At 30.6% G+C, this 19,885-nt stretch overlaps 2 protein-coding genes across 3 annotated transcripts; one reads left to right on the forward strand and one right to left on the reverse strand.

Moving 5' to 3' along the window:
- The first annotated feature begins 9,347 nt into the window (after positions 1-9,347).
- Positions 9,348-12,377, forward strand: LOC105114249 (type I inositol 1,4,5-trisphosphate 5-phosphatase CVP2-like). Of its 2 annotated transcripts, none has more exons than XM_011010743.1 (7): positions 9,348-9,801; positions 9,873-9,954; positions 10,053-10,151; positions 10,245-10,856; positions 11,321-11,584; positions 11,739-11,925; positions 12,054-12,377. In XM_011010743.1, the coding sequence occupies exons 1-7, from the start codon at positions 9,702-9,704 to the stop codon at positions 12,141-12,143; spliced, it is 1,434 nt and encodes a 477-aa protein (XP_011009045.1). In that variant the 5' UTR covers positions 9,348-9,701; the 3' UTR covers positions 12,144-12,377. The 2 variants fall into 2 exon arrangements, with proteins under 2 accessions (XP_011009045.1, XP_011009044.1); XM_011010742.1 differs by having other exon boundaries at positions 9,350-9,801; positions 10,053-10,163.
- A 31-nt stretch (positions 12,378-12,408) lies between these two features.
- LOC105114252 (uncharacterized) lies at positions 12,409-17,788 on the reverse strand. The gene is made up of 8 exons (XM_011010746.1): positions 17,716-17,788; positions 17,244-17,413; positions 17,104-17,166; positions 16,732-16,769; positions 15,466-15,527; positions 13,567-13,703; positions 13,357-13,445; positions 12,409-12,825 (listed from the first exon to the last, which is right to left on the reverse strand). The coding sequence occupies exons 1-8, from the start codon at positions 17,786-17,788 to the stop codon at positions 12,693-12,695; spliced, it is 765 nt and encodes a 254-aa protein (XP_011009048.1). The 3' UTR covers positions 12,409-12,692.
- Positions 17,789-19,885: the final 2,097 nt, after the last annotated feature.

Below are 19,885 nucleotides of genomic sequence, written 5' to 3' on the forward strand. Positions count from 1 at the left end.
AACACACACACACACACACATATATATATATATATATATATATATATGTGTGTGTGTGTGTGTGTTATTTTTAACATTTCATGTTTTCTAATTATTTTAAAAAATAAAAAATAACTAAATAACTAAATAATCATTTTACCTGTAAATTGATAATATACAAACTTAAAATGATATTATCTCTATTATTTTTTTATTTAATAGAATATGTACTAATAAATTTATCTTTTGAGACAAATGTTGAAGGTTTAATCCAATATAGATGAATGTATCTATTCAAGATGTTAGGAATCACGCATGCATCGTAATTAAAATTTTATTGTCTTTATTTGTATATATCAAAACATTCATTTAATTCTATATAGGTACTTATTCAACCTTAAAAAAAAAATTAAAAATAAGACGCATGTTAAGGTTTCGATATGTAAGGCCTATATTGTTGAAGAGACCTTAATATTGATTTTGTACTATTTTGAGCTTTAATTGAAAGCATGAATTAATCATGTTCCAAGACATAAAGGTGATGGAGAAGTGCCTTCATGTGGGAACTTGTCAATTTTGTACTATCTTGGATGACCCGCACTAAAAAAATTGCAAAAGAAAGATATTTGTTAGAAATAGAATTTAGACAATCACATGTTGTTATTTTTGAACAATTTATCTCTTATAATATCATAAACTGATACATTGTTAAATTTTTCAGAGGCAATATTATCAATATTTATTGTTCCAAAACTCATAGTTGACTGAATCTCAAATCTTTTGATTATAAGATAAATAATTTTACGCATGGTTCAGAACACATGAAAATATTGTTTAATTATTCATATCTCTTGGGATATTTAATTTCATTACACATTTCTTGTTAACTATCCATGGTTGTACATCATATACTAGGTTTATCAATTTAGAGGGAATACTAATGTTACTTTGTCTTTACTAAATTGGGTCTTGAAAGAAATGTAAAGTGCTACAATAGGTATTTTATCAATGGACATATATTTCATACTAAATAATATGAGCAAAGTAGAAAAACATATAATAGTAGAGTTTATTTTAAGAGATCGATTTCTAATAAGTTTAAAGTTGATTACTATTAGAAGTTGGAGAACGTCATTGAATTGCAATATCAGTATTTTTATTTAAATATTATTGGTATGACTCCATTGACAGAGAAATTAGATTAAATCTTTATCATGGTTTAGTCGAAATTAATTCAAAGACTAAACTTCTCAACATTGACAATGTCTTTGTTTTTTTCAAGCAATACTAGCAAGTTTATTACACATACATTTATTCCTTTAGAAATGATCATTTAAGAGTTGATTGGTTATCAATAGTGAAAAATAAACCCAGGAGTTACGTGAAAGTTGTTTAGGATGGCACCGATGAATTAACTATAGGAGATGATGTTTTTCAATTTGATGAGTTAGTTAATCTATATCGAGTTTCTTTTTCTAATGACTTATAAAAAAATTCAAATTTTTGCATTACCAAGAAAAGTTTTGTTGATATTGACACTGATGAGTTGAATGATGTGCTGAGCTTCAGTAGCCATACACAAGTTAATGAAGATGATAGTGACGAAATCAACGTAAAAATTACGATGAAGATGAGGACGAGTTAATTGATGAAGAAGAAGATAATTTTGATTAAGTTGCACAACATGAATGTGTAATGCCATAAAATATAATGCAATATTTATGAATAAAATTCACTTCATTATAATGATATTAATGTTAATTTATTATTGAATGATAAGGAAATGTTTGTTATATTATTGTGATGTGACCTAGTGTTATTGTGTTATGTATGCAATTTTGAATTTAATTATTTAAAGGATGGATAGATAGGAATACAGAGACAATTTGGCATTAGACACTATTTACACTGATAGAAATATTGATAGACTATACATTACATATGGGTATACTAACAGAATGTGTCCATCGATATATTTCTGTGACTACAAGAATTGTTTCCCTTCTTCTTGAGACTATTCATGATGTTCATTACATATAGATATACTAATATAATTTGTATATCGGTGTATTCCAGTGACTATGAGAACTTTTCACTTCTGAATGCATGAATAATTAATGTGTTTTTTTAATGTTCACTTTTTTCAAACGTTATCACCAATAAAATAAAAAAGTCATTGGTAATATTATGGGGGTTTTATGAAAATTTCCATGCAAGTTAAAATTTTTCTTTTGACTTTATAAACAGAATCACCAACAATAATTCTGTTGGTAAACTAAATTAAAAGATTAGAATCAGAATGTACGGGACTTCATCTTTTTTCTTTTTTCTTCTTTTTTTTTCACAAATTTGTTTCTCTCCTTTTCTTTTCTCTTTTCTCTCTCCTTCTCAACCAAAATCAAGTATTATCTTCTCTTCTCTTTCTTTTAACAATATCTTTTTTTTTTGTTTTATTTAATTATTAGCTGAAATTAAGCATGTCATTAAGGTAAGAATTTTTCATTTTCTTTTCTTTCTTTTTTGTGTTTTTTTTTGGATATTTTTTTCTCATTATTTTTTTTCAATTTTGAGTTATTAATAGTTTTATGATTTAATAAATGTGTTGAATTTTAGTTGTTATTGAACTAGTTTTTGCATTATTTTGTTGAATTTTAGTTTTTTTTTTCAATTTTGTTGTTCAATTTCAATTAAATGTGTAGGATTAATTATAATTAATATTTTGTATTTATTACATTTAGAATAAATTTTTGTAAATTTAGGATTAAAGATATTGTCACTTAGAAATAATTATGTTGAATTTTAGTTGTTATTGCAATAAGTTTTGCATTTTTTTTTGAATTTTAGTTTTTTTATAAATTCTATTGTTCAATTTCAATTAAATGTATAAGATTTAAAAAAAAATTAAAAATAAGACGCATATTAAGGCTTCGATATGCAAGACTTATATTGTTGAAGAGACCTTAATATTGATCTTGTACTATTTTGAGCTTCAATTGAAAGCAAGAATTAATCATGTTCTAAGACATAACGGTGACGGAGAAGTGACTTCATGTGGGAACTTGTCAATTTTGTACTATCTTGGATGACTCGTACCAAAAAAATTGCAAAAGGAAGATATTTGTCAGAAATAGAATTTAGACAATCACATGTTGTTATTTTTGAACAATTTATTTCTTATAATATCGTAAACTGATACATTGTTAAATTTCTCAGAGGCAATATTATCAATATTTACTATTCCAAAACTCATAGTTGACTGAATCTCAAATCTTTTGATTACAAGATAAATAAATTTTCACGTGGTTCAGAATATATGAAAATATTGTTTAATTATTCATATCTCTTGGGATATTTAATTTCATTACACATTTCTTGTTAACTATCCATGGTTGTACATCATATACTAGGTTTATCAATTTAGAGGGAATACTAATGTTACTTTGTCTTTACTAAATTGGGTCTTGAAAGAAATGTAAAGTGCTACAATAGGTATTTTATCAATGGACATATATTTCATACTAAATAATATAAGCAAAGTAGAAAAACATATAATAGTAGAGTTTATTTTAAGAGATCGATTTCTAATAAATTTGAAGTTGATTACTATTAGAAATTGAACAACGTTATTGAATTGCAATATCATAGTGAGTATAATAGAGTATTTTTATTCAAATATTATTGGTATGACTCCATTGACAAAGAAATTCGATTAAATCTTTATCATGGTTTGGTCGAAATTAATTCAAAGACTAAACTTCTCAACATTGACAATGTCTTTATTTTTTCCAAACAATACTAGCAAGTTTATCACATACATTTATTCCTTTAGAAATGATTATTTAAGAGTTGATTGGTTATCAGTAATGAAAACTAAACCTAGGGGTTACGTTAAAGTTGTTTAGGATGACAATGATGAATTAACTATAGGAGATGATGTTTTTTAACTTGATGAGTTAGTTAATCTATATCGAGTTTCTTTTTCTAATGACTTATAAAAAAAATTCAAATTTTTGCATTACCAAGAAAGTTTTGTTGATATTGATACTGATGAGTTGAATGATGTGTTGAGCTCCAGTAGACATACACAAAAGTTAATGAAGATGATAGTAACGAAATCAACGTAAAAATTACGATGAAGATGATGACGAGTTAATTGATGAAGAAGAAGATAATTTTGATTCAGTTGCATAACATGAATGTGTAATGCCATAAAATATAATGCAATATTTATGAATAAAATTCACTTCATTATAATGATATTAATGTTAATTTATTATTGAATGATAAGGAAATGTTTGTTATATTATTGTGATGTGACCTAGTATTATTGTGTTATGTATGCAATTTTAAATTTAATTATTTAAAGGATGGATAGATAAGAATACAGAGACAATTTGGCATTAGATACTATTTACACTGATAGAAATATTGATAGATTATACATTACATATGGGAATACTAACGGAATGTGTCCGTCGATATATTTTTGTGACTACAAGAATTGTTTCCCTTCTTCTTAAGACTATTCATGATGTTCGTTACATATAGATATACTAATATAATGTGTCTATTGATATATTCCAGTGACTATGAGAACTTTTCACTTCTCAATGCATGAATAATTAATGTGTTTTTTTAATGTTTATTTTTTTCCAAACGTTATCACCGACAAAATAAAAGTCATTGGTAATATTACGAGGGTTTTATGAAAATTTCTATGCAAGTTAAAATTTTCCATTTGATTTTATAAACAGAATCACCAACAATAATTCTGTTGGTAAACTAAATTAAAAGACTAGAATCAGAATGTACAAGGCTTCATCTTTTTTCTTTTTTCTTCTCTTTTTTTTCACAAATTTGTTTCTCTCCTTTTCTTTTCTCTTTTCTCTCTCCTTCTCAACCAAAATCAAGTATTATCTTCTCTTCTCTTTCTCAGGTTCGAGTCCTTGGTTGCTCATATGATGGCCACTGGAGGCTTACATGGTCGTTAACTTCAGGGTCCGTGGGATTAGTCGTGGTGCGCGCAAGCTGACCCGGACACCCACGCTAATCTAAAAAAAAAAAGTATTATCTTCTCTTCTCCTCCTTAAGTCTCTTTTTTTATTTTTGGGTTTATTAACAATATCTTTTTTTTTGTTTTGTTTAATTATTAGCTGAAATTAAGCATGTCAGTATTATCTTCTCTTCTCCTCCTTAAGTCTCTTTTTTTATTTTTGGGTTTATTAACAATATCTTTTTTTTTGTTTTGTTTAATTATTAGCTGAAATTAAGCATGTCATTAAGGTCAGAATTTTTCATTTTCTTTTCTTTCTTTTTTGTGTTTTTTTTGGATATTTTTTTCTGATTATTTTTGTTCAATTTTGAGTTATTAATAGTTTTATGATTTAATAAATGTGTTGAATTTTAGTTGTTATTGAACTATTTTTTGCATTATTTTGTTGAATTTTAGTTTTTTTTTCAATTTTGTTGTTCAATTTCAATTAAACGTGTAGGATTAATTATAATTAATATTTTGTATTTATTCCATTTAGAATAATTTTTTGTAAATTTAGGATTAAAGATATTGTCACTTAGAAATAATAATGTTGATTTTTAGTTGTTATTGTAATAAGTTTTGCATTTTTTTTTTAATTTTAGTTTTTTTTTAAATTCTATTGTTCAATTTCGATTAAATGTATAAGATTAATTTTAATTATTATTTTGAATTTTTTAAATTTAGAATAATTTTTTTCTTTCTAAATTTAGGATTAAAAATATTATCATGTAGAAAAAAAATAGTTTCTATGAAATTGAATTATGTTACATTGTCAGAAGAAATTAAATAAAATCAAGTGGTTTGTGACATATATGTTATGTATTTGCAGGTTTAAAATTTTTTGATAGTCTTCTATATAAGGGAGATATTGCCAATTATTTTTTAATAAATAAGAATCCTTTAACTTTTTTATCTGTTAATTTTTATAGATGCCTAAAGGAAGTCAATTGCATATTGCGAGGACAAGATCATTGCTAGTTTTTCTAGCAGTGATACTAACGACCACGAGTCATTAGGTGCCAACCAAGAATAAGAACTTTAAGCGCATCTATCGACTCACAATATGAGCTCATTGAGTACGCTGCCACAATGTTGAGGGGGGTCCCTTCATAATGAGATTCATTTACTCACAGGTATGAAGTATGATAAAAGAACGAACTTTGAATGTAAGTTTGTTTTGCTGTCACAATAACATGTTTAATAATTTTTGAAAAAATAATTTTATTTAATGAATGCAATTTTAAGTTTACAAACATTGAATCCATGAGAACAATAACTCCAACCTTTAAATTATTAATGAAAATTTTATTGTTTTAATGGAGCCTGGTTTTCAAACATTTTAAATGGAAACTGCAAGTCAATGCATGATTTTTAATGTTCAAGGTTGGTATTAACTTAAATATTTTGTTATGTTAGTTTAGTTAGTTTATTAAAATTACTAAAATTTTCTTTTTATAATGTTATTTCAAGGGTAAATTTGAATGAGAGAGAGTTGATAATAATGTTGGAAGGAGGGTTTGGGGGAATCATATTGCAATTAGTTTAAATTGAATTCATGATGATTTTTTTATTCCAAGTATTACAATTTTATTTTTTATTTACTAATAGATAATTAATTTGTAACTTATAGATTGAGTAATTTTTTTGTACTAAATGCCAAAGAAAGCAAAACAATATGTGAAATAAAAATAGCTTTTTTCTGAAGTTATTATTTTCTTGAATTTGATGAATTTTTTTTAGAATACATATAGCAACCGATTGAATTAGAGATATAGAGACGATCCTTTAACCTATCTGAATCTCAATCTGAATTTATGGTTAGAGGTAGGTTGCGCCTAATAGACCTAATAGAAATCGGTTGTATAAACTCCAACCAAGAACAAGAACTTTAGGCACATCTATCAACTCACGATATGAGCTCATTGAGTACGCTGCTACAATGTTGAGGGGGGTCCCTTCACAATGATATTCATTTACTCACAGGTATGAAGTCCGATAAAAGAACAAACTTTGAATGTAAGTTTGTTTTACTGTTACAATAACATGTTTAATAATTTTTGAAAAAATAATTTTATTTAACGAATACAATTTTAAGTTTACAAACATTGAATCCATGAGAACAATAACACCAACCTTTAAATTATTAATGAAAATTTCATTGTTTCAATAGAGCCTGGTTTTCAAACATCTTAAATGGAAACTGCAAGTCGATGCATGATTTTTAATGTTCAAGGTTGGTATTAACTTAAATATTTTGTTATGTTAGTTTGGTTAGTTTATTAAAATTACTAAAAGTTTCTTTTTATAATGTTATTTCAAGGGTAAATTTGAATGGGAGAGAGTTGATAATAATGTTGGAAGGAATCATATTGCAATTAGTTTAAATTGAATTCATGATGATTTTTTTATTCCAAATATTACAATATTATTTTTGATTTACTAATACAAATTTTTGTAACTTATAGATTGAGTAATTTTTTTGTACTAAATGCCAAAGAAAGCAAAACAATATGTGAAATAAAAAGAGTTTTTTTTTTTCTGAAGTTATTATTTTCTTGAATTTAATGAATTTTTTTTGGAATACATATAACAACCGATTGAATTAGAGATATAGGGACGATCCTTTGACCTATCTGAATCTCAATCTAAATATGTGGTTGGAGGTAAGTTGCGTCTAGTAGACCTAATAGAAATCGGTTGTATAAACTCTCTAGCACCACGACCGAGAATTTATGGACAACTCTCTTAATGTTTTTACCGTTGGAAGTTCGTAGGCTCGAACATTCCATTATAATGAAAAATATGAATGACTAACTACTAATCATGAATAACTTTGTCGATTGGTAATGAAAATAAAATCATAAATGAGTGGTATATATGCATTTCTTAATGGACCCCATGACCTTGACAATAACCAACCTCCTCCTCCTTTTTAAATACCACTTTTATTTTAGATTTATTATATTTAAATATACAAATATTTAAATTTATAATAAATATTTTTTTTATATTTTTTTTTTGGTGATTGCGAACAACAATAATGATTTATACCTTAAAACAATACCCAAAACTCAGCTCGCAACAATACCAAATACTTCCTTTGATTGTATCCTACAAGATGCTTCTCTCATAGTGATTTATACCTTGAAAACCAACCAACCTCACCAATTGCAGGCAGCTACATTTATTGGCGAGGGCGACCGATGCTTCTGCTTGGAGGGTGATCGTCCGGTCGCTAGGAATGTCTTAAATACAACACCACCAATAATGAAGGAGCGAACTTGGAGGAACTTGTCGTCTAAAAGATGGTGCTTTCACTCCTCACACCGTTCGATGATTGGTGAAACACAAATGGTTGCAAGTTTTGTGAAGAATTGCTCTTCTATCCATCCATCCATCCACCCATGTGGACCACCATTTCACGCCTTTAAGTGGCCTTTCGCATTTGTGGACCACAATTTCACGCCTTTAAGTGGCCTTTCGCATTGATTTGATTACATTTATAATTAGAATTACTCATAAATGTAGTACTCTAGGGTTTGTAGTGATTTGATGCGCAACGTTTCACAGAAACATGAGCAGCCGGAAGGTATTTTGATCACGGATAATTCTAAAAATATTTTGTGTAGAAATATATTAAAATTATATATTTTTTTATTTTTTAAAATTTATTTTTAATATCAACATATCAAAATAAACTAAAAATACTAAAAACATTTAATTAAAATAGTAAAATAAAAAATTTAATTTTTAAGGTGTTTTTAGATTAAATTAGATTGAAAAATGGATTTCCGTAAAAACCTCTCCTGGCCACCGTATCATTTAATTAATTTTTATACCACAATGACTAATTAAATAGTTTCAAGGAATTATAAAAATTAAATTATAAATAACTCTTACTTCTGTATTACTTAATAAATAATTAATTTAATTTTGATTTCATGCGTGTGCATGGCTTGACTTTTTTCTTCTTCTAATTTCAATCTTAAACATAAATTTTTTTATTAAATTTTTTTATTTAATATTTATTTGATTTTGATTATTATTTTTTTCTGATAGTATAATAAACTATCCTTAACATCTAACTTGTTTTTTTTACAACAAACACACTCATCAACGATTTACTGAACTTTTTCTGTACTTCCAACTTCCAATAAATAACGGTCATGCTAGGCTTTACATAAACCATCCTTAATAATGATCCCATTATATGTTGTGACGAGGAAGTCTTATAAACTTGTCGTGTAAAACTCCACGAGACATGTGTGACCGCCACCACCACCTACCACTGCTCAAATAATGAATGCAAATGATAGAAGCCTGTGAGGCCTCTATTATTTTGTGGCTGAAGTATACCATCACCATGAGAGGAGTTTCTCCCCAAACCAAACCTTGACTTTCACATGATACATTGTCCAATTTCGCTCACCTTTCCTGGGATTCTCCGTTGAAATAAATTTAAATGGTTCCTAAGTTTGTTTCAATATCGGTACGAGGCGATTAAAACTATGGTTCCTTACCGTGAAACCTACGTTTTTTATTGACACTACTAATGAATTAATCTAGCTAGCAACCACGTAAAAGCTTCCGAATGAAGAGAAGGCACGACAAAAAGTTGCACAAAGCACATCCACTTCCCCCTACTCTTGTATTCGCGGCATGGCCTTGACCTTTGATGATCTGAGCTATGGACATTGAGAACCGGAAGTCAAAAACTAGAAGAATTCGCGAGTGGTTTAAGAGAAAGAACAAGAGAGCCGACGCTTATCAATGGAATGAAGTTTCAGGTCAATTACACCCCCCCTCGTCCCTATTTTTCAATTTCTTTTTAAATAATGTTTACTGTATTTTGTTGCAGATGACAGTGAGGACGATAACCTGCATGATGACCTCGTTAGATCGTTGGAGATAGATCCATGCATCTTTACCAATGAATTGAGGTGATTGATGTTTTTATAAACGTTGCTCTGGCAGAAGATACACCCAAAAAAACCTGCTTCAGCTTCCATCTCACAAATGTGTATGTTATGCTTCTCAGAATCTTTGTGGGTACATGGAATGTTGCCGGAAGATCTCCTGTTGGAAGCTTAGCCGTGGATGTGAATGAATGGCTAAATCTCAAGGATGCGGCTGATATGTATGTTCTAGGGTAGGTAATACTTTGAAGGTTAATTACTCGTTAAATCTCAAGGATGCATCTGACAACGGGAGCTTCTCTTACTACGTGCAGGTTTCAGGAGATTGTGCCTTTGAAAACCAAAAACGTGATAGGAGGAGAAGACCCAACTGAAGCAACAAACTGGAACTTGCTCATCGGAAAAACTCTGAACGACAAGTATGGATGCCCCTGGTTGACCCCCATGTTGAATCCAATCTCAAGTGAACACTATCATTTTGTTAGGTTCCCCGGTTTCGGGAGGAGGGCAAGTTTTAGCGGCCATTCTGGATTTACAGGGCCGGAGCTATCAAAGGCACAGCAAGAAGAGGAGGCATATGGGTGCAGCAAATATAAGCTAATGGCCAGCAAGAAGATGGTTGGAGTGTTTATAAGTGTATGGATGAAGAAGGAATTTCTCACGAAGTACCGCATTTCAGATGTTAAGGTTTCTTCCGTGGCTTGTGGCATCATGGGATACTTGGGAAATAAAGGTTCAGTTTCAGTTAGTATGTCTATTGAAGGAACTAGCTTTTGCTTCATTACTGCTCACTTGGCTTCCGGCGAGAAGAGAGGTGATGAAGGCAGGAGGAATCACCAAGTCTCAGAGATTTTCAGACGAACTTCATTCCCCCGTTCTTCTGAAGATGATGACAATCCTCATCCTATCACCATCCTAGGACACGAGTAAGTGGTCCTCAAACTATCTATTTATACAAGTAGAAATAGTAATACCAGCAACATGATTCTTAAACGGTAACCAACAATTTAGACTGTAGAGGAAAAATTTTCTTGGACTCGCTTGCTTTCATGCTGCCAAGCCATTACAGATCTCAGACCACGCAAGATTCAATTTATCAAACAAGATCCCACCAAGTCTAACAATCTCACATAGTGAAATTTCTGAAAAATTCATCCCTAGTATATCCAATTTCTAGCATCTGGTTAAAATTCCATGGAATTCTAGCGTTTGGCTATGTTCAATTTCCTAAATCCAAACCAGTATCAAAATCTATAGGATGTGAAAGTTGCCCAAAGTAATTGCTGTCGGAGAACGGCAGGTATGAACCTAAATGTCGTTTATTTGAATAAAAGTTTATCGGTATACATGCAAGGTTCATCTGAACAAGATAAAATGCCATATTAAGCAGTCGTATATTCTGGTTCGGAGATCTCAACTATCGGCTGTACCAAGATAACAATTTGGCCAAGGAATTCATAAAGAAGCAAGATTGGAAAGCATTGCAGGAATTTGATCAGCTACGAAAGGAACTGGAAGATGGGGGAGTGTTCGAAGGTTGGAGAGAAGGGAACATAGAATTCGCACCAACATACAAATACTCCTCGGCAAATTGCAATCGGTACACAGCTGGCCTGCCAGGCAGATCGGGGGAGAAGCAAAGAACTCCAGCATGGTACGTCAGTGAACCACAGTTGTGTTGAATTGTTATTTACCGTAAGTAGCCATCACAAGGCCAATATGAGTCCTCTGGCCTAGAGGGAACTAACCTTGCACTGTACATCATACAAATTACCTTCAGCTAAAATAACGCCTAAATCTGCCGACAGGTGTGACAGAATACTGTGGTATGGAAAAGGAGTGAGGCAACTTTCCTATTTTCGAAGTGAAAGCAAGTTCTCTGACCACCGGCCAGTTTCTGCACTCTTTTCTATACCAATAGAAGTCATGAAGGTTACTAATCCGAGGAAGGTTTTTCCTACAGGCACCTTTCTGCCCATGCCTTCAGGGAAACTGGTAAGTTCTGGCTGTGTTGTTTAAGGCAAAATTCTGACGTAACTTATATGTGAAAATGAAACAAGTTCGTAGCCATAGGTCATCAACTCATATCAATGATACTCATGCCAATATAATATTCATTTCAGGAGCCAATCGATAGCAAAGGAGGGGCCAGATCTACCTTGTTATCACTATTTTCCAAGGAATCAGTAAATGGTATAGGATCATTGCCATAAAACATGCAAATACAATAGCAAAAACAGAGGAAGTGCAATTTTAGGCAATGCTGCTGGCCTTTTGGCTTGCTATGCTGCCACAGCTGGCTTTCTAGAGAAGCATCATTTTAAGTAATTTTGACTTTCGTTCTTAGAAAAGAAAATTTTCACTTTGTAGGGTTTCAAAGTGCAATTTTAAGTTAGATTGATGGAAAGTGAAAGTTGATTAATAACTACATGATTTGTTTCCTTCAATAGATTGTAATAATGGATAACCAGAAACAGAGAAAGTGTAATAGTTTGGCCATTTTGACTGACAAGTTGAAATATAGCAGCTTACACACTGAGAAGGACCAGCATGAAATTTTAAAAGCAAAAAACAGTCGAGAACACTTTTCCACTTGGTAGGCCATCAGGCTTCTTCAATAGGACATAGAGCAATAGCTTCCTAGTATGATTGTGTACATAAAAAATTCAAAATAGTAACACATGCTAATAACCACAGTTTCCAAATTTCACTACATATTTCATATTCATTGGACGCAGCAACAAGAAGTAGAGTACTTACTATCAATTTGCCTCATTTGCCTGAAGAACACCACCCGGGACCTCAAAATTATCTGCATGACAAAGGGGACATAGGCATCTCTTTTGCAACTGCTCACCAAGGGAAGCATAATTCTGTTCCAACACAGAAGCCTGCTTGTTTCTAGTCAAAGATACTTAAAATTTTGTACATATGCATCATATGTTTTACTATAACTGTGCCTGCGAAGCGATGCAATCCATTTTTACTTTGTATACAAAAAGTTTTAGCTGTTCTTTTTTCCCTTCTTTTTACTGGGATTTCCCCCTCTTTTTACTGGGAGAAAAGTCAAAAGATGAAATATGTTACTGATGGCTGAGATGGCAGAAAACATAAAATTGACCAACCATTTAACATCAGGCAGTTAGAAACTTCAAAAAACTTGCACAAAAATCTTGGAAAAACTGCTCATAAGTAGCATTCAGAAACATTTAAGAGCCATTTATGTAAATGGCGGTTTTTGGAAGGATAAAATTTTAGAAATCAGATGTTCTTATGGGCTGCTCAAATTTCTAGGCATGCTCTCAATATCATTTACCATCAATTGAATCGTATGATCTGCCTGGACATTTATCTCTCTCCAAGAAAAAGTATAGTTAATCATGACCAGACAGCCAGTTCCACACACTGTAATGTTTGTAAGGATATCTTGTTAAGTCCTGCAATGCTTTTGTTTCTTTCACTATTGCCTCCATCAGAGAAACCTTCCTCTGAAGGTCAATATACTCCTTCTGGACCTGCAAAGAAACGGGCAACTCAAATTGTCCTCAAGGGAAATGAAGAAATGTTGAGGAGGCATTCTTGAATCTTTCTATAACAACAGAAAACATCTATAGAAATCTTGAATCAACTTCTTACCTGATTCTGAATATTCTCCTCTGCTATGTATTCTTGTTCCTCTTTAGATGTCTGAGAAGCTACATGGGCAAGAATATCCTCAAGAGCTCTTAACTCAACTTCAGTAACTACCTTCTTTACAGCTTTTCTGTCTGGTTCTGAAATAAAGACACAAGGATTCCCTCAACATAAAACCAAAGCAACATATAACATTCTATATGGCATTTGCAAATTGATGGTAAAAGCAAAAGCAAATAGGGGTTGAATTGCAGTTAGATGCTAGTTCGTAATGCATACAAGTGCCTCGCAGTTTGTCAATTACCTATCTGACCTTTTTTCTTTGGATATAACAGTTGTCTATATAATTTGTATCCTGAGAAGAACATATATGCCTCCTCAATGCTTTGACCAAACAATTTTCAGTTAATACCAATAAGCCTAGAAATGTCCATGGTTGTAGTGATTAACATAACATTTAAAAGAACTGCCAAGCAGAACAAAATGAAAAATGAAACATTCCCAGAACACAAGTATATAGTGCAGTTCAGCAAGCCTGCTTCCATGAGCAAAGATGCTAAGAAATTTACTGTGTGAAAGAAGATATCATTGAAGTCCACTCAAATAACTCCCCTAAGCCCCATACCCAGCACACCCAATCGCATGAATCTGTCTCTATATTTGCTTAGAAAGCTAAATTTCTCTTCCCTTCTTTCTCTCTAAAGCTGCCACAAGTCAGAGTAAAGCTGAGGCCTCACAAAGAGAAGGGCCTCCCAAAGAAAAGGACAAGGACAACACTTAACTTCTAAAATACAAAATGCCATGCTTTAAATTCTGCTCTAATAGGGTTGCTAAAAGGTTATTTTCTCAACAAATTAGGAGTTCATCAGCCAATCAAAGGCGGAGCACATGTTCATGCACCCACAGTAAGAAACAGATCGAAATTTGCTGCAGCTGATACATCCATTTACATTTTCCTAAATCAAATGACTTTGCTGTAGAAGATGAGAAAACTCAAATATATAATCCCACGCCACATACAATCCAAAACTCGTTCTAGCAAGCCACTATAAGCTTTCACAATCACTTCAACAAACTCATATTTCTAGTTTCACAACTAAATGTATAAAAAGGAGAAGAGAGCAGACTCAAACTTTTGCTTACTCACTGAAATTTAGTTTTTCTGCTTTGATCCTTTCCTTTATGACTAGTTAATTGAGTTACAGATTAGGGTTTTCAACTCATCTATTTTTACAAGATTCCTACAGTGTTGGTTTTGTTTGCTTGTTTGTTAATTACTATTCAAATCTGTTCATTTATATGAATGAACATCTTGGAAGCACAATCCAAAATCATGATCCAACTAAGCCTGTCCCTAATACCACAGAAAAGTAACAAGACAAATACTGCATCCATACTTCATATCAACCAACCAGTGTTACTCATCAGCAACTCAAAGGTTGAATCTTATTTTATGGTCTCACCAGATAAATGGATTCATTCATGAAAAAAATTACTCATAAAAGTTTCCCAAACTTGAATCAAATCAATCAGGGATCAGTTACTTTGATCTTTCAGAATTTTAAGATTGAAATTGGGAAGGTAACCATTTTTTTTTTCTTTAAGAAAAAAAGAAAACACTTTATTCTGCTCCCTTGCTGTCACAAAGCTTATTAAAAAGAAAAAGAACTGAGAAGAATAGCCATGAATTAATATCAACATCAATAAAAAAATATATATATATGAAAAACACTTTATTCTGCTCACTTGCTGTCACAAAGCTTATTAAAAAGAAAAAGAACTGAGAAGAATAGCCATGAATTAATATCAACATCAATAAAAAAATATATATATATGAAAAACCTGCAATTGGAAAAAGGTTCAGCTGCTAGAGCAGTAAATGTTCTGTACGGGTGAAATCACCTGCTGTGGTTCCAATGCTGCTCTTTTTCTTAGATTTGATACACTTTTCCTCTTGAAATTTCCTATATTAACATATAAGTTATAAAATTAGTTGTTTTACTCTACTACCAGAACGTCCATTCAAATCTATGATATCACATTCTTATTTATTCATTTAACTTGAAAGGAAAACACAGCATATCGATCAATATGTTCTGTGAACATTCCTGCAACATGAGGAAAGTATTATGAAGGATATCCTATATGATAGGTCATATAGTTTGAGATGGGAAAAGATGTTAGGAGATATGAAGAAGAAAAATCTACAACTTCTGGTTATAGATTACCTTCACACAGCATCCCCTCTGCAGCTTATCTGAAATACCAACACTTGTAGTTTTTTTTTCCTCTTTTGAGAAAATAGTTCTTTTCTCAAATTTAATAATTCTAGTATCCATGTTTCCTCCTAAACATACTCAAATCTTTGCGTTCCCATTTTCTATCATATGCAATGGCGTTAAACCTTGAAATGCATGAGCTTTTGATTTTTTTTTCCCCTGCCTTCTTGCCTTTGTTCTTTTCTGTTTAAAACAATGATCATGAGATACAGTACAAAAACGAAGTTTTCCATGACAATGTTAGGAATTAATCCATATCCTCAAGCTTCAAGGCCAAGCCTAAAGAATTATGCATCCAAGGAATGAAACAGTTCAAGGACTTGCAGAGAGATTGGTTTAAACTCAAACACTACCAGGAAGATAAGCTAACAAGCTTCTAAAAGCTCATAAAAGTTTGTGGGTAATTCAGATGGAAAGTGGTTGAGTCATAAAAATTAATGGCATATACAATTATGAAAAGGGGAATTTATATGTGTATATGTTGCCAGTCCTTTACATATCTATACATAGCCAAAAAAGAAAAAAGGAAAAAAACGCTCAAGCATATCTATAACAAAGAGAAACTTCTTGTCATTACTTCAGATTCAAAAGAGTTGAAATAAAAACTTGGAGGTAGTGACATATATGAAATTTACACCAACCACTATAATTTCTGCCATAAAACAGAGAAGAACTTGTAGATGAGCTCTTCAATTTAGTATATTTATTTTCTCCCCTTCCTTACAATTCTGAAAATAGGTTAAATCAATTAACAAATCTAATTCATCTTCCAAGAAGAAAACATCTCCAAAATCATGAAGTTAATCAAAGAAGAGTGCAATTATATATCAGACAGGGGCTACACAAATTCCCAGTTGAAGTTACATAGGTCCTAGTAAATGAGACTAACCTTATCTTAGCATTAAGATCAACATCTGGCGAATAAACTCATCTCTGCACAAACAACAAAAACATGTTACCAAAACGACATCAATTAATACTACTTGAGACATCAATTGATACTACTTGAATCGATTTCAATGAAGCAAACAATCATATGCTCTGATGTAATGGAATGGCAAGTAAAATAAACAGCAATCTTTACCGTGAAGCTTCTTCTTCATTCTTCATACCGCCCAAGCACAATGACCCATGCAATAAGGTTCAGAACAAGAATTACAAACAGATAAAAAAAGACCAAAAAATGCAAGTCGTCTCACTTCATCCAAATGAAGAGAGAGAGAGAGAGAGAGAGAGAGAGAGCAACACGCTATCATACTACCTTCAGACCCTCTACTTGGGATCCAACCGAGGATATCTCATCTTGAATAATTGAGATTCTTGCCTGAAAGCATATAAGACGTTCATAATTCAATAGAAAAACCTAATCAAATAGAAGTAAAGCAAATAAATAAAACAAACCTCAAGGGTTTGAATAGAAGCTTCATTTAAAGCCAATTGAAGTTCGTAGCCTTTAAGTTCTTGCTCAGTAGTTTCTTTGATACACTTCACCTCTTCCATCTCTCCATTTGCCACATCTACTTCACATCCAAGCTCTTGCATTAGCTTCTCTAGCCCAATCACTCTTCTCTCTACAAAATTTACAACACCCGATACAAATTTGAAAACAAAAATAATAATAATAAACCTAATAAAATAAAACATTCGATATTTGGCTCTCGATCAATAAACTTTCTACTATTTTCCAGCATTTTCTCGGGAAACAGCCTCTGTTTAGTTACTGACAATGTGAGAAACCAATAACTGACACTCTGGTTATTTAACGCTTTCAAACAGTTCCCAAGGCGAGGTTTTGATAAGAGAAATTAATATTTTGTTCGCTTCATTTTCTAGGGAACCAAACGAGGAAATGAACAAGTGCAGAGGCACTTACCTCCCTGTGATTTCTCGGTAGCAAACTCGAGAATTAGTGTTAGGAGTTGCCTCTGTGGATCGCTGACCGCCATCTTCGGTTTCGCGCTCTCCGACTACAAAATTCTACTTGTAATGCATTAATAGTTCATAATTTACAATTCAAATAATAATAATAATAATAATCTTTACTTTCATATTTTGTAATAAAATGTATGAAAACACTTCAATAAAATATTATTTTATATAATTAAATCCCTATAAATTAAGATATCTGAAGCATAAAAAATTATTTAATCCATAAACTAATATTTTGCATTAATTAATAAAAGATTAATTTATCAAGGTATTCTTTTTTAAAAAAAATATTAAAGTTAATACATTTATTATGGATTATGATTGTAATGACCTATTTTTTACGCTCAATTCTCTAAACGTTTTCAAAAGATTATATTTTCAATCAAACTTAATTTTTTATATATATTTAATTTAATCATATGATAAAAAAAAATTAGGGAATGAATTAAAAATAAAAAGAAAACAAAAGACTAAGATGATTATTAACTAAAAATAATAAAGAGAAAATATAGGAAAGAGAAAAAAAAATAAATTAAAGATCAAACAAAAATTAGAATATGATTGAAAATAATCTTATACATTTAGAAGAGGAAATCCATTAATTAAGAATCCATGATCAAGAAAGAAATAATATAATTATCTAATATTATTTTTTTAAATTTAGTTTTTATTTTATTTTATAGAGGATTCCAAATAATATAAATAAAAGATATCACATAAAAGAAACATATATATAGCATTTGGTTAGTGCTTGAAACAAAAGAAATGGAGATAGTAGAAGAGAGAAGACAAGACAAAAAGAAATCAAAGATAAAATTATATTTAGTAGTGGTATATAAAATAAAATAATTATTTTTATATCATGTTTAGTTTTAATGAACAAGATAAGATAAAATATAAAAAAAATTATTTTACCCTTAATATGTATTAGTATTAAACATATATATATATTTTTACAATAGTGTATATTAAATGTTAAAATTAATAATATTTTAATAACTCTAGTTATAAAACCAAAACTAACCTGACAAGTTAACTCAAAACTAGACTAACCTAAGCTCTAGACTGATCCAGCAAGTTGACCCAAAACCAAACATTGTTCAGTATTTAGCATATATCTCGAATTATATAAATCCCAATGATCTCAATTTCTTTTTTATAATTTAAGTTTGTTCAAATTCTGACGTTAGCAATAATGTTTTTGGTGGATAAAAAGATAAAAATTGCCACCAAGTCAAGATGTTTTTTTGGTGGATAAAAAGATAAAGATTGTCACCAAGTCAAGATGTGATCATCAACTCAATAATTAGTCATCAAATCAATAGTTTTCAATTTTGTCCTATAAAAAAAAGGCATTTACCATATATTTAGGCATCTTGATTTCCATATCAAGATTATGTTTTTGCTCTTTTTTTATTGTAATGTTTAAGTTTTGCTTATATTAATTTCTTGTTTATGCTTCTCATTTCCTTTCTTTACCTAGTTAACTTATATCTTATTTATATTCTTATCTTGTTTATTTATGTTTCTCTTTTTCATTATGTTTAGCTAAGTTTATCATGTCAAGGTGAAAAGGTTATACTAATGGTGTAAAAATAAGTTTAGTATAAACTCAACAAGGACTTCAATGTTTGATATTAGCATATTTGTATTTGTTATCTTATTCGCTTTTAATACTGTGCTTGTTAAATGGTTAATCTAAATTTATATTGTATAACTTTGGTACAAGAAATACTCGGTACTTTCATAGCACAAACTGTATGGTATAACCGACACCTGTGCGATGAAAAGAATTTGATTTGTTGTTAACATAAGTTATAATCATGAATACCTGACAACATTTACAAGTATTATCACTATTCGAATAAAATAACTAATGTAATCATATTAATAATTTATAATCCGATTGAAACCTTTTTTGTGTGTGGTTTCCTGTTGAATAATAAGAGTTTATATTATACTTGTTTGAAATACTTTTAGTGGATCCTCTAATCTTGACAATTGTTTTTATCATTACTTAATCCTTATATCAATATCACATCCCAAAGCTCTCTTTACTATTACCATTACTATTACTATCATCACTACTACTACTACTACTACTACTACTACTA

This window comes from Populus euphratica, unplaced genomic scaffold, assembly GCF_000495115.2.
Source record: "Populus euphratica unplaced genomic scaffold, PopEup_1.0 scaffold505.1, whole genome shotgun sequence".
NCBI classification, from domain to species: domain Eukaryota; kingdom Viridiplantae; phylum Streptophyta; class Magnoliopsida; order Malpighiales; family Salicaceae; genus Populus; species Populus euphratica.